Genomic DNA, 14635 nt, shown 5'->3' with positions numbered 1-14635 from the left:
TCTTCTTTGAGAATGCTCTTCGCAGTCGAGGAGGCAGAGGTGCGTGGTATAATGTCAGAATCACTTGCAAAGAATGATGTAGAAAATGATATCATGGATGAAAGCAATAGTCAATTTGCAGACTTATTATTAGCTGGTCGCTTGGGAAGTTTTGTCAAGGGTTTTTGGCTCAGTTCCAAAGGAAGTTCTTCCATCATACATTAATTTAGTCCATGATGCTATATCTACGTTTAGAGATAAGGAGCGTAGGGAAAAAAAGGTTAGTCTTTTTTGTCCTTTAGTTTAACTGTCAGGTATAACTTTATGTTGTCAAAGTTTAACTTTGCTTGTTCCATTGCAGGGAGGACCAATACTTATACCTGGATTCTGCCTTCCTAAATGTCTTCAGCCATTACTCCCTGTTTTCCTTTAGGTTTGAGGATATTCTCGTTTCAGACTTAATAACTTGTAGATTAACCTTTATCCTATACTTAATAAATATGTGGAAGCAGCTATCAATAAAGTTAAATTGTTTTGAAAAGATTTTAGCAAGTTATCAAGTTGCTATTAACAAAATACAGAGTATGTGGATGTGAAGAAACTACTGAGCATCACCAAGTAATGACTCTGCTTCCAAAACAGACATCCGAGCCTCTTGAAGAACTTCTTCAAGTTTCTCAGATATAGAGCACGACTCATTTTCCTCATTAGCAACCTTAAAATTGAGAAAAAACTGTTGATAGTAAGCAGTGTTTAAAAAAACGCATCAGCCCCTAGAGTCTCACTAAAAATATTAAAAAAACTAAAAACTAAAAAAAAAAAAATCAAGAAAAAATAGCTGTAAATTCAGAAAAACTGAGAAAAAGTATGCCATATTAATGAATTACTATAGCATAAATAAATGGAGAGGGGCATAAGGTTGCTAATGGAGGTTGATGATTTCTAATTGAATAAGGTGTTTGGATGCTCAAAACATGACCTAATTGGGGCATTTAGCCCTTAAAAAATCTATAGGGTTGATGTCAAAACCGTGGGAAAAAAATGGACCAAAAAAAGTCAATATAAAAATGGTCCGGCTGGGGTAAAACCCGACTTCACGCATGCCTCACACCATTGAGGTTGTAGCTTCACAGTAAGCATGTATACATCTGTGAGTCTTAAGCCTTAAGGCGCAAAATCCCTAAAAGGGTTAAACCTCAATACATTTTGTAAACCTTGATAGCAAGTATTTTTACATTCTAATCCTATGTTCCTTCTTGTTCTTTCTTGATTTATTGCAAGTGCAGACGGTCTGGCGGTGATCGGATTTATGGAGTTTTTGACAACCAGCTCCCTGCTGCTTCGAAAAAGCTTCCTTTTGATCGGCATCTTTCCATAAATAATGTAAAGAAAGTGGTTTCTAAGGTAGATGGTTACCAACCCCACTTGATTGCTCCAGAGCAAGGTTACCGGCGTCTCATTGAAGGAGCTCTAAATTATTTCAGAGGTCCAGTTGAAGCTTCAGTGGATGTTGTAAGTTATATTGCTGCAAATGTTTTACTTATCTTTGAATATCAGGTTAACTTACGGCCATGCTCTAGTCAACTGTCTTATGGTGTGCGTGTGTGTGTGTAATCATGCGCAGAATTTTTCTTTGGAGGTGCTAAGGTCTTTAATTACTTAAGTAGACATCTTTCTTTAACTAATGAAGTGTTCTTTCAGGTTCATGTTGTACTGAAGGAACTTGTCAGGAAGTCTCTTAATGAGACGCAGGTGAGGTTTGGTTTACCCTTCCCTAATTCTTTAATAATTAGCGTGATGGAATAACTGACACTTTAAATAAACCAGGAGTTAAAGAGGTTCCCCACACTTACAACTAAATTGGCTACTGCTGCAAATGAAGCTTTGGAAAGGTTCCGTGAAGACAGTCACAAGACAACCTTGCGGTTGGTAGAAATGGAGTCTTCTTATATGACTGGATTTTTTCACGATAAGAAATTACTTTGTTAGGGAGGTGTTTGGAAGTAACACCGTCGATGCTAATGTTGCGTAATTTGCACCATTCTTGTAATTGGATCCAATTGATTGTAGATATGGACTTAGAAATGGGCAAATGGCAATCCTAGAGCCTGAGCTGTTGCACCGTTAAAAATGAATTAAAGGAGCCATTTAATCTCATCGAATTGACCTAGGATAGCCGGGGTGTTTGTTTTAAGTTGTTGTTGTTTTTTTTTTTTTTTTTTGACGCTTGGGGTTTTGTTTCTGTTGAGATGATAAGAAGACGAAGCAGTTAGGTTACGGCTTAATGAAGGGTTGTTTTCTTTTTTTATTTGATAATTACTAAAATGGCCTATGTGCGCATAATTGAAATAACGAGGGTAGAATTGAAATAACGGACCGTAGTTTTATTTTATTTTTTTTCCAGCACACATGAAAAGACAATTTTGATATATATTAAATTAGAGAAGACACCAAATTTAGGATTATTTTGGTAAGAAGGCAAGTAATTACTTTTCAAGTAAGGACTATTTTAAAAACTTTGCTGATGTGGCTCACTATGAGCATCTTGAAATAACTGATATTTGTAGGTAGGATGATAGAATTTCACTTGGGGGAAGAAGTTGGAGTGAAACTCTTAGTTTAGTAAGTATTTGATTCAATATATATAGAAAAGGATAGAGTAAGTGTCTAAATTAATAGAATCCGGTCCACTCAAACTCAACAAACCTGGTCCACACAAAAACTGATCAGGCCCAACTCAACAAAACTTAAGCCCATATGTGAATATCTAAAACAAAACACAAGCCCACAAGTCTTATCTCGGCCCAAGCCCAATAAAATAAAAAGAATTGATGGTCTCTTCTTCTTCCTCACCAGCGCACCCTCCACCGAACAGTCACCATCAATCACCAACCTTGACCACCAAACACCACCAAACTCCACCAAACGGTTCGGTCTTGATCCCCATCAAAAGCCCAACCGTTTGGTATAATAAAAACTATATTCCATCACTACCCCAAAAATCAAATCGACGCCATTAATGCCCCTTTGGAGCTTCAACAGCACCACTCGACAGTACCCAAACACACACTACAGTACTCATCACCAACCCAACAACCAACCTATCCAATTAAAACACCCACCACCCTATATACACCAACCACCATCAACAGTTCAAACAAAAACCGATAAAATTGATCTACCAACAATCAAACAGTTCAACATCACCATAACCCGATTTACCCACAATCAACACTCTAATAATAGCAGTTTATATCAACAGTGTATAAATAATTAAAATTGATTTGCAGTCAAATCTGTTTATGAATAGAGCTTGGTTTCAACAGTACGCAGAATAGTTCGAGAATAAGCAGAACAAAACGGAAAAACTTATATTATCGACAGAAATTTTAAATAGGCTAGAAGCCACGTGAAAATTCAATAGTTTAGTGAATGATAAAAATATCTACTCATCGGTTATACGCTCTCAGTATCTCCAGCAAGAAGCCTCATTTTTCCTCTCTCAATAAAACCTTCTTTTTTCCTCTGTGTAAAACTCTCTCTTCCTGCGTTACAACTCTCCGTGTAAACTACTCTAAGTGTTTCCCCTTTTTTTTGAAAACCCCCGAAAAATAGGGAATGGGGTTTATCCTCTTCACCCTATCTCTTTCTAATCTTTATCCTTTTTATTTTATTTTATTTATTCTTATTATTATTATTAATCATATATTATAAAAATAATAAATAGAAATAGCGGGGTGTTATAGTATTACTCAACCTCAGCCTCTTGCCATAGATGACTCAACTGTGACGAGGCGTCTTACTCACAATCTCAAGCATTAGAACATGGGTGAATGCTCAAAAGATCCAAGGGGTTCTAATAACAGCTACTGTGGTGATGATAATTCAAGTGGTGTAAGTGGTGAATCAAATAGCAGTGGAGGTCTGTGTGGTCCTCCTCCAGGGTTTGCGGTGGCTGTCTCCAAACAGCTGCCTTTTCAGAAATGATACACACCTGGAATTGCCGGGGAATAGGTTCCTCCACGACAATTCAAAATCTAAAGGATCTAATAAGGCAACACCAACCTGATATTATTTGCTTGTCTGAAACAAAAGTGGGGGAAAGTAGGATTAGTATGTTAAGTAAGGTGATCAAGTATGATAACTTTTTATGTGTTATGGCTTCTGGACTCCGAGGTGGTCTGGCTCTTTTATGGAAAATGGGAGTCAATTTGGAAGTGTTAGGAGCCACTGCAAACCAGATAACAGGTAAACTTTCAAAGTATAATAGTCTTACTCCTTGGTATTTCAGTTTTGTGTATGGTGAACCTAATGCTAATCTTAGGCATAGGTTTTGGACTGAACTAAGAGAAAGTGTGTCTTTTATACCTGGCCCTTGGATTTTATTTGGAGATTTTAATGCCATAAGATCTCTAGATGAAAAAGTATGGGGCAGGTATATTTTTACTAATTGCATGATTGAGTTTAATAATTTGATAAATGACCTGGGTCTGATTGATCTGGGCTATAAAGGCCCCAAGTTTACTTGTAATAACAACAGAAAGGTAAAAGATAACATCCTTGAAAGGCTTGATCGTGCCCTTGCCACAGCTGATTGGATGGATCTTTTTCCCAGTATGGTGGTTAAAAATGTGGTTAATGCTATCTCTGATCATTTATCTTTATTGATTAATCTCAAGCCTATGGTGGAGAATGCGGATAGGCCTTTCAGATTTTATGATATGTGGCTTAAGGATGATTCCTGTAAGCCTGTTATTGATAAGGCTTGGAATGAGGTCACTCATGATCTGCCTGACTGGAAAGTTATTCACAGGCTAAAGAATACTGAGCAAAGTCTAAAAACTTGGAATAAGAAGGTGTTTGGCAATAATTTTTTATAATATTAAGAGAATTCAAAAAGATCTTGATAGAGTGATACAGAAAGCTTTCACTCCTAATAATCATGAGAAAGCTAAGTCTTCTGGAAACAGAAGTCTAGCCAGCATTGGATTAAAGATGGAGGGAGGAACACTAAGTTCTTTCATCTGTCTACTGTTTACAGACGAAGGAAAAATAATATTGATAAGATTAAGGATAGTGAGGGTAATTGGAATGAGGGTAGACAGGAGGTGGGTCTAGCTGTTAAAGAGTATTTTGATGATATCTATGTTTCTGATAATCCTGCTTATAATGATAATATCCTTAATTTGTTCTCTCCTTGCATTACTGATAGAGAGAATGAGATTTTCACTACTTGCCCCACTAGGGATGATATCTGGCATGTGGTAAAAAATATGGGGGCCCTAAAAGCACTAGGATATGATGGTTTTCAAGGCACCTTCTATCAGCAGTGTTGGGATGTCATTGGTTCCTCTATTATTGATTGTGTTAGAAATTTTTTTATTCAAGGTTGCATGAATCCTAGATTTAATGAAACTTTTATTGCTTTAATACCTAAAATCTCTAATCCTGATCACAGGTCTAAGTTTAGACCTATTAGTAGCTGATATCATTTGTGAGTAGTACTACAGAAGAATAAAATTTTCATATATTCTCCAATCTGCATAAAGGAACCAAACCAAACTGGCCACTTATCTAGTTTGCAGAACAAAGGAAATCAATATTACGGATATGCTTATACTTTTAAGTAGTAAAGCAAAATAAATGAAAACATAATACGGCAAGATGACCCACCAAAGGCAAACTGAAAGAAAAGTAATGTATCTATCATTCATTTTCCCCTTTGCTAACACGATATCATTCCAGTTGAGAAAAAATGGTAAAGAAAAGGAAAAATAATGCCCACTTAAGATACTTAGAAAACTATTGTTATTCACCTATTGCTTCAAAATTACTTCCTCTGCTCAGTCACAATGTGGCTGAGTTACTGTCTAATTAACTATGATTAAAGAACCACTATAATCAATCGAGAACAAAGAGGGTACCTGTTTTCTCCATTGTTTGAAGACGGTTACTGAAGAAGTGTTGAGCTTGGAGTGCTTTTGTGGGAGTGCCTCTCTTTTGCGTATGCGTGAAAAGAAAAATAGGGGGAAGAAGAGTTGAACTTGGAGTGCTTTTGTGGGAGTGCCTCTCTTTTGCGTATGCGTGAAAAGAAAAATAGGGGGAAGAAGAGTTGAACTTGGAGTGCTTTTGTGGGAGTGCCTCTCTTTTGCATATGCGTGAAAAGAAAAATAGGGGTGAAGTGACGAAGGAACTTGGGAACCCAGTAAGTGTTTGATTCAATATATATATAAGATGATAGAATTTCTTTTTTGAGAATACTAATCTCCATGGGCACTTGGGAGAAGAAACTGGAGTGAAACTCTTAGTTTACTTATTGGGGGCCCCGGTCAATATAGAATTTCTTTTTTGAGAATACTAATCTCGAGGGGCATGAGATTAAATCTCAACCGCTACATAGCTTTTCCCAAAACCAGTCCTATTATGTTATATTGACTAGAAATTGCTCATGACTTTGTCATGAAGCTTTTAAAAATAATTGTTCTCCTAATTGTTTCTTGTTTGTACACTAGGGTATGCCCGTGCCTACGGTCCGCGAGACCTCAACGCGCCTACGGCATTACCCCGACAACTTGTCGCGCCTTCGACGCAAGGTGCCAAAACCCAATCAAGGCCAGCCCAATTGCCCATTATCCATAAGCCCAATAACATCAATTGGGCCAGCCAATTGTGCAGTACCATGTCAAATTTGGAGGCCCAACAGTTTATAAGTCCAGCGGCAATTGTTGACTTTTGGATGATTTTTGGATAGATCCCATGGTACTGATTTAGTTTAACAAAATTGCACAAACTCTTAAAACACTTGGATTTGCCAAGTCATATTTTGTGAAGAAGATTTGTAGCCGCCGGATGGGGCCCTTCTGTTTTGTTAGATAGATTTAACATTTGCACTTAATTGTTACGGTATATGAGATTATAGATGAGGAACATTTTTTTTTTGGATAAGTATACATCTTTATTTTATTTTACCCAAACATTGATGCTCAACTAACCACGGTCAATAGAATTAGGCAATCAAAGAGTTAATTTCCAACTTTTTTTTTCTATACCAGGCCACCTGCAAGCAATTAAAGGTCATATAGAGGCCACCAATAGGTCGTGACAAACCATTCAACAACTATAACAGGCCATCAGGAAGCCACTCCATGGACGCTGATGTTTTCAACATAGCAATTGAATATTGTGAACAACAAACTAAATTACAAATCAAAAATTATAAAACAGTTTTCTATATATATGCATGCTGAATCTAAGTTTGCCATCACCGTGATCCCCAAGATGGATCGGCAACACCTGCTTTACGTCAGTGTATTAAGAAATCACCTGCAAGTGAGAAATTGTCTTATGTTATCACTTCAGATAATCATGGTCAATAGAATTATTAGACTTCTATGTGTATGTCCTAATAAACTTTGTGAAATCAAGTGTAAAAATCAATAGGCCGTGTTTGTCCATTCACCAGCCATAGCAGGCCACTACTTGGACCACACACTAATTTCACCTCAAATCTCAATGCACCACATCAAAATACTGATAAAGCTTTCTCATGTGATATAGGCACATAAAGTTAAATTTCCACCACACTAATATCTTTATACAAAAAAAAAAAGGGAAAAAAACTTGCAACATATTTTGCAGAATCACCAAGAAAATGAATTATTTAAGTTGCAAAATTATGAAGTAAAGTAACCAAAAGACCACAACTTCCGCAAATAAAGATGACATATAGGTTTATTCCAACAAAACTTCTTGATACACGATATTTGTAGTGCAATTAGAAGCATTTGGTGGAAGGATGACACTAATTCTTTTTGATGATGTGCATCTTGAGAGGGCCACATACAATTGTCCATGACTGAAAACAGGTGTCCATAGATCTATCCCAACGTACTTGACTTATTGTCCTTGTGATTTATTTATCGTCATTCCATACGCGAGTCTTACAGGGAATTGACGTCGTGTCATTAGAACTGCCATGTCATTAGATGAAGGCGTCAAAGAAATTCTCGGGAGAAGTACCGGCTCACCCGCTTTGTCTCCAATTAAAATCCTAGCCTGAATCACTTTAGGAGAACATTGAAGAACTATTAGTCGTGTTCCATTTAAAAGTCCATTTCTCGGTGCTATATTTCTGAGCAACATAATCGGGCTCCGACATTTTAGCTTTAGTTGGAAAGGAGGTAAACTTGAGGGATCAAATGAATTCAAAAACTCACTTGGATAATCACCTCCATTCGCGGGAGAGTTGCCATCTTTTTCAACTGATTTATTTGCTGCTAAATATTCAATAACATCTCTAGGAAACAATTTTAAGGCAGTGTCATTGATTTCCTTGACATCATCATTACGTGCAGCTAGAATAGTACGCTCTCTTAGAAAATCAGCTGAAGTTGTGCCCTCCACGTTCAAATTTAGGTACACAGAGTAAATGAGTTCTTCGAGATTTCTACAATGTCGTATCCCAGATGGAAGCTCTACCGTATCTTTCGGATTCTTTCCAATCTAAACAAATCAATTAAACTTAGACGATGAGCTACTATGTAAGAGTATTTGCAAAAATACAGTTCAAAATAAAAGGTTAAAGTAGATATTTTACCTTTTTCAAATAGTTTGCAAAGTCGATGTTATCTGGCTCTGTCATATCAAGCCGCATGTTTTGAACCAGATGCAAAACTTCCACATGTCTCCAAAGCAGAGATCGTCTCAATGATGCGGCAACAAATTCTTCACGGACACCTTTCGATATAACAGGCAAAGTTTGCCTAAAATCCCCTCCAAGAATCACAGTGATTCCACCAAATGGCTGCTTATTGCAACATATATCCTGGAGCGATCGATCAACAACTTCGACACAGTGTCTATGTTTCATGGGGACTTCATCCCAAATAATAAGTTTCGTCTCTTTGAAAAGTCTGGCTTGCAATGATTCTTTACCAAATCAACATATTGTGTCTTCTAACACATCTAGTGGTAACCTAAATGTTGAGTGGGCAGTTCGGCCTCCGGACAATAATAAAGACGCAATTCCAGAAGAAGCCACCATAATCACGATATTACCGATACTACGACATGATGCTGCAATTGTATTGTATAGAAATGTTTTTCCAGTACCCGCAGCTCCATTTAAGAAAAATAATTTTCCTTTAGCATTGTGCACAGAATCCGTCACTGCATTGAAAGCTTGGCGTTGCTCTTCATTGAGACGACTGACATTCTCATTTGCCACCTGTTGTAGTCCCTCATACTGAAGTTGTTGTTGCTCTAAAATAAGTCTATTGCCAACTACCTTATTCCAATTTTCTCTTGGTAATGGCATGTTTGGGAAACCTGAAAGCTTCTTACCACTCTAAAAAAGGATTTGGTCCAATAAAAATAAGTCGTAGTCTTTTAGTTGGTCGTCAGATGGATTTGAAATGAGAAACAATGTTTTCATCTTCGGTGCAAGATCATCACATATTTGTAATGCAAATCTATCCCACAATAGTTCTGGACGTGTTAGAGTGCACTCTAGAAGGATAACACTGAAAAGTCTTCGTAGTTGATACCCAGTTTGCATCACAGCTGCCTCCTCTAAACACTATTTCCACTCCTCATCATCTTTTAACAGTCCTCGTGTTGTACATGCGACTCTAAATGTACTATATGGAACACTATCTACAAATTTCAATGATTCAAATGACTGCGAGCCCTTTACAATATTTAACAACAAGCGAAGATAGAAACGTTCACCTGCATTTGGACTTGCAAAATACATCCGACCAATAGCATAACAACTTTTGCTCCTGGGTGTCCAAATTTTCTCAGACTTGTCGTAAACAAAGTGTTGAGGAAATTCTTGATAAGTGTACTTTCTAGCATGTGGATATTTAGCACAACATTCGAAGAATGCATTTAGAGTTGATTTCTGACTCTTAGCTCGAGCAATAATTTCTTCTATCGGTTCTGTTGCTTTATAAATAACCCGATGCATTCCACACAAGTGGACTACCAAGCGAACAACATTTGGTACCTCCTCGTGCATTCTAAACTCTAATAGACGCCACATAGATTCTTGTGGTTCGATATACCTCCCATCGATGTACTATTGGATCTCGTCATTCGCTCCAGTTAGCACCATAGTTGTTTTGTCAAATCCCTTGTAAATATACTTAGTGATATATTTGACCGCCAGAACTGATGCACATACTTCAACGTTATTGTGGCAGTTGAACATTTCAGATAGATACAGATTGTACGGAGCGACATTTCGGTTGTCATCGGTATGCTTACCTCTTATCTTGTTTTTGACCTTGTACATTTTTCCTGTGTTGTGACGTATATAAAGAGGGTACCCTTCTCGATCCATTGTTGTCTTTTCAACAAATTCTCGTGGATAATGGAACCTGCACTTGCCATCTTGCATACACGGTGCTTCTGGGTTTTCTGCACCACACGGACCATGAATCATGCACTTCATAACGATCTGAAAGAGTGCAGGTTAAGTGTCTGGGTCTGGAATCTCAACAGAAACTATTCGATCCACTTGTTTAGTGGTGCGAATCTTATCTTCATGTTGAAGGAATATGAGAGCGTACATGTGTGGGAGGCCCTGTTTTTGAAATTCAATGGTGTAAACATGTGCCACTGCACGACCAAACACGTCATTTTTTAAGATTTCATTCATTATCACTTTTCGCTTCATCTCAAATAGTCGGGCGACCAACACAGGTTTATCATATGCTGTTTGGTGACTCTTAAGCTCATTTTTAATTTCTGGCCAATTCGGATTTGCAGTGACCGTAACAAAGACATTCGAATATTTATTGTATCGTGTGATCACCATTGCATCTTGGTAAATCTCATACATATGCCTTGGACTCCCTGTATGAGACGATGGTAGAATAAAACGCTAGCCCACTTGATCTGGATTCAGTCCCTGTGCTGCAACATCTGTCAATCCTTAATACAACTCTGCACGAATCTCAGCTTGATGATCTTTGAAGTAGCGCAACTTGTTCTGTTCGGTTGAAGCCCAACCGTCAACAACAAATTCTTGCATAGAGGCCCTACCTGCAAGAGCGTTGAATACTCTATCGAGCGATCAAACAAACGATAAGCATAGTACTGCGTCTGGGTCAAACGCACATCCGTTGGACGATTATTTATGACGTCCCATTGGCGTAGATCAGGAAACCTCGAGGAAATAGAAAAACATAATGCAGTGGCAAGTAAGTGGGATTACACTCACTTATCATCTCTAACCCTCCCCCTCTCAAACGAAGAACAAGGTATTACCTCTTGATAATAAAATTTCAAAGATTTATAATAATAAAATTATAAATCGAAGGGGTTTCTTCCTTCAAAATTTGTTTATTTTGACCAACGGACAAAAGTTTCTCCGAATTTTTAGTTATTTCATCTATTATAAGTGATAATAAAAGGGTTCTTACTCAGAGAACCTTTGGGCTTAGCTTGGGGGCTTTATTCAATCATCGTGGTTCTAGTATGAATCTGAGGTTTCAGTCGATTTATAGGGTCTCAACAAGAGAATTCCTATCAATAAATAAAATAAATAAAAATAGGGACAAAGAAGATTCAAGAGGCCTGTAAATATCAACATAAAGACGAATGAGCCGACTTGATATTTTGGCATTATCATCACAAAAAAGCTTGAGGGTTTTTTCCCTTCGTATCTTGTGAGAAGATTTAATTTAATCAGGGGACTAAGAATAAGAAGAAGTTTAAAACTTTCTATTACATATCCGTTGCAAACCAGTATTGGGGTGTTTTACGCTTGAGTCAGTATGAGATGAAATTCTCATATACAGTTCTAGGAGGGGAGTTCCCTTGGTTTACCTATCTCAATAAAGTATATGATTGGTTCAAGAGCTCGAGATTCAAAGCGATTGCAGATGATATAACTAGTAAATATGTTCCTCCTCATGTCAACATATTTTATTGTCTAGGGGATTACTCTTACTTGTTTTTAGTACAAGTAGCTACGGGGTTTGCCATGACTTTTTACTATCGTCCGACCGTTACCGACGCTTTTGCCTCTGTTCAATACATAATGACGGAAGCTAACTTTGGTTGGTTAATCCGATCGGTTCATCGATGATCGGGCGAGTATGATGGTCCTAATGATGATCTTACACGTATTTAGGTGTGTATCTCACCGGCGGGTTTAAAAACCTCGCGAATTGACTTGGGTTACGGGTGTGGTTCGGGCTGTATTGATTGCATCTTTTGGTGTAACTGGTTATTCCTTACCTCGGGACCAAATTGGTTATTGGGCATAAAAAAATTGTGACAGCGCATTCGATGCTATTCTGTAATAGGATCACCCTTAGTCGAAGTTATTACGCGGAAGTGCTAGTGTGGGTCAATCAACCTTGACTCGTTTTTATAGTTTACACACGTTTGTATTACCTCTTCTTACTGCCGTATTTATGTTAATGCACTTCCCAATGATTCGCAAGCAAGGTATTTCGGTCCTTTATAGAATAGAGAAGGCATATCATAGATATTTGTAATCAATCATATATAATTTTGGGAAAGAACAATAGTATTTCATTGCTATAAATATGGATTATTGCAAAGAATAAGACATGTGTTTGGATATTTCCCTTCAACTACTTAAATATTTTATTATTTATTTAATACTGAATAGTTGAAGTGGATTCTCGAAGAGAAGATGGATTATGGGAGTGTGTGACTTGAACTATTTATTGGCCCGTGTAGATATATAATTTTATCCGCCACATTGGAATTTTTACAACCAAATGTGTCTTTCCAACCACCACGTAAGCCCCTTACGAGGAGGATAGGCTGGTTCGCTTGAGGAGAATTTTTTCTATGATCGGACCGAATCATGTCGTGCATGAACAGGCTTCGTAAGATCCAAGTAAAATAAGGGATGTGGGATGATCCAGATTCTATTCTATCTATTCTACTTACTTAATAGTATGGAAATGCATTCATTTCCTTTGCATCGATTCTCGACCTATGATACTATCGGAGTGAAACAAAGGATCTAAAGAAGAACAGAGGCTAGACTATATTAGTAACAAGTAAATCCTTTGTATGTAAGATGACTCGAGATATGTTTGGGATAAACACAAATTGTAAGGCACCGAGGCGACCAAAAAGCACTTGATCATGATCAAATTTGTAAGCCTACGTGGGTATTGAGCATTTCCCTGTAATTGTAAAATGGAATTCTTTGCGATGGGTAGTTGCAACTCCGTAAAATTGAATCCGGTAAATCTTTTCTTACATAGAGTCATATATGTGTTGATATGCATGACATATCAATTTTTTATATATTGCATCTCTTTGATTCCTTTGATTCTTGCTCGAGCGGATGATGAAAAATTATCATGTCCGGTTCCTTCGGGGATGGATCTATAAGAATTCACCTATCCCAATAACAAAGAAACCTGACTTGAGCGATCCAGTATTAAGAGCTAAATTGGCAAAAGGGATGGGTCATAATTATTACGGCGAACCCCATGATGGCCCAACGATCTTTTATATATTTTTCCAAGTAGTAATTTTAGGTACTATTGCATGTAACGTAGGTTTAGCGGTTCTAGAGCCGTCAATGATTGGTGAACCGGCAGATCCATTTGCTACTCCTTTGGAAATATTACCCGAATGGTACTTCTTCCCCCGTATTTCAAATGCCTTCGTGCAGTACCCAATAAGTTATTGGGGTTCTTTTAATGGTTTCAGATACCAGCAGGATTATTAACGGTACCCTTTTTGGAGAATGTTAATAAATTCCAAAACCCGTTCCGCCGATCGGTAGCTACAACTGTCTTTTTGATTGGTACCGCAAGTAGCCCTTTGGTTGGGTATTGGAGCAACATTACCTATTGATAAATCTCTAACTTTAGGTCTTTTTCAAATTGATTCACCGAAAGAAAATACCACAACGTATGTTATCTAGGGAATAGATGTATCTAGGGAAGATTCACTTTGAAGTGAATCTTCCCTAGATACATCTATTCCCTTTAATTATGGATCTATTCTGAATATACGATATACGGATCGTCTTTGAAGATTAAAAACTAAATTTTTCTTTATAAAAAGATGAAACCATTCCAATGGATTTAAAAGTTATTCTAGTTATTCTTAGGTAAATCAATTACAAAATGTTTTTGTAGAATGCCCAATATCGTCTTACATCTTCTATGCGAAAATGTTCAATTTTCATAAGATCTTCTTGACTCTTATTCAAAAGGTCTACTAATGTATGTATATTGGACCTTTTGAGGCAATTATAGGTCCTCGAAGGCAATTCGATTGGTCAATAAAAATACATTTCAATTCCATTTCTTTTTGTTTTTCTTAGTTTATCCAATTCATCATGAAAAGTAAAAGGGTAAAATAACCCGTTTTGATTGTCCTCTAAATTTGTGTCTTGTTCTTCTGCATGTAGAAAAGGAATAAATAAATCAATCAAATTACGGGAGGCTTCAGTAAAGTCGTCTTTAGGAGTTAAACTTCCGTTAGATCCATATTTCGAGAAAAAGTATCTCTTGTTTTCATTCCCATTCCCATAAGAATGAATACTATGATTTGCATTTCGAGCAGGCATGAATACAACATCTATAGGATAACTTCCTTTTTGAGCGTTATTTGGTGTTTTCATACAATATCCGCGATTCCTTTT

General features: G+C 37.2%; 2 protein-coding genes and 1 long non-coding RNA gene across 3 annotated transcripts; 2 read left to right on the top strand and 1 right to left on the bottom strand.

Moving 5' to 3' along the window:
- The first annotated feature begins 1072 nt into the window (after positions 1-1072).
- Positions 1073-1943, top strand: LOC147514786 (uncharacterized). Its single transcript, XR_015213289.1, has 3 exons — positions 1073-1491; positions 1681-1731; positions 1807-1943. It is a non-coding gene; the product is annotated as an uncharacterized LOC147514786 (long non-coding RNA).
- A 1861-nt stretch (positions 1944-3804) lies between these two features.
- LOC147514785 (uncharacterized) lies at positions 3805-5465 on the top strand. The gene is made up of 3 exons (XM_086592687.1): positions 3805-3901; positions 3994-4835; positions 4950-5465. The coding sequence occupies exons 1-3, from the start codon at positions 3805-3807 to the stop codon at positions 5463-5465; spliced, it is 1455 nt and encodes a 484-aa protein (XP_086448813.1).
- Positions 5466-7875: 2410 nt separating this feature from the next.
- On the bottom strand, positions 7876-9295 carry LOC147514784 (uncharacterized). Its single transcript, XM_086592686.1, has 3 exons — positions 9037-9295; positions 8576-8907; positions 7876-8481 (listed from the first exon to the last, which is right to left on the bottom strand). Exons 1-3 carry the CDS (start codon positions 9293-9295, stop codon positions 7876-7878), a joined length of 1197 nt encoding a protein of 398 aa, XP_086448812.1.
- Positions 9296-14635: the final 5340 nt, after the last annotated feature.

Source organism: Coptis chinensis, chromosome 2 (genome assembly GCF_015680905.1).
Source record: "Coptis chinensis isolate HL-2020 chromosome 2, ASM1568090v1, whole genome shotgun sequence".
Lineage (NCBI taxonomy): Eukaryota > Viridiplantae > Streptophyta > Magnoliopsida > Ranunculales > Ranunculaceae > Coptis > Coptis chinensis.
Note: the sequence above shows the minus strand (reverse complement) of the source record. Positions and strands in the feature narration are given on the sequence as shown.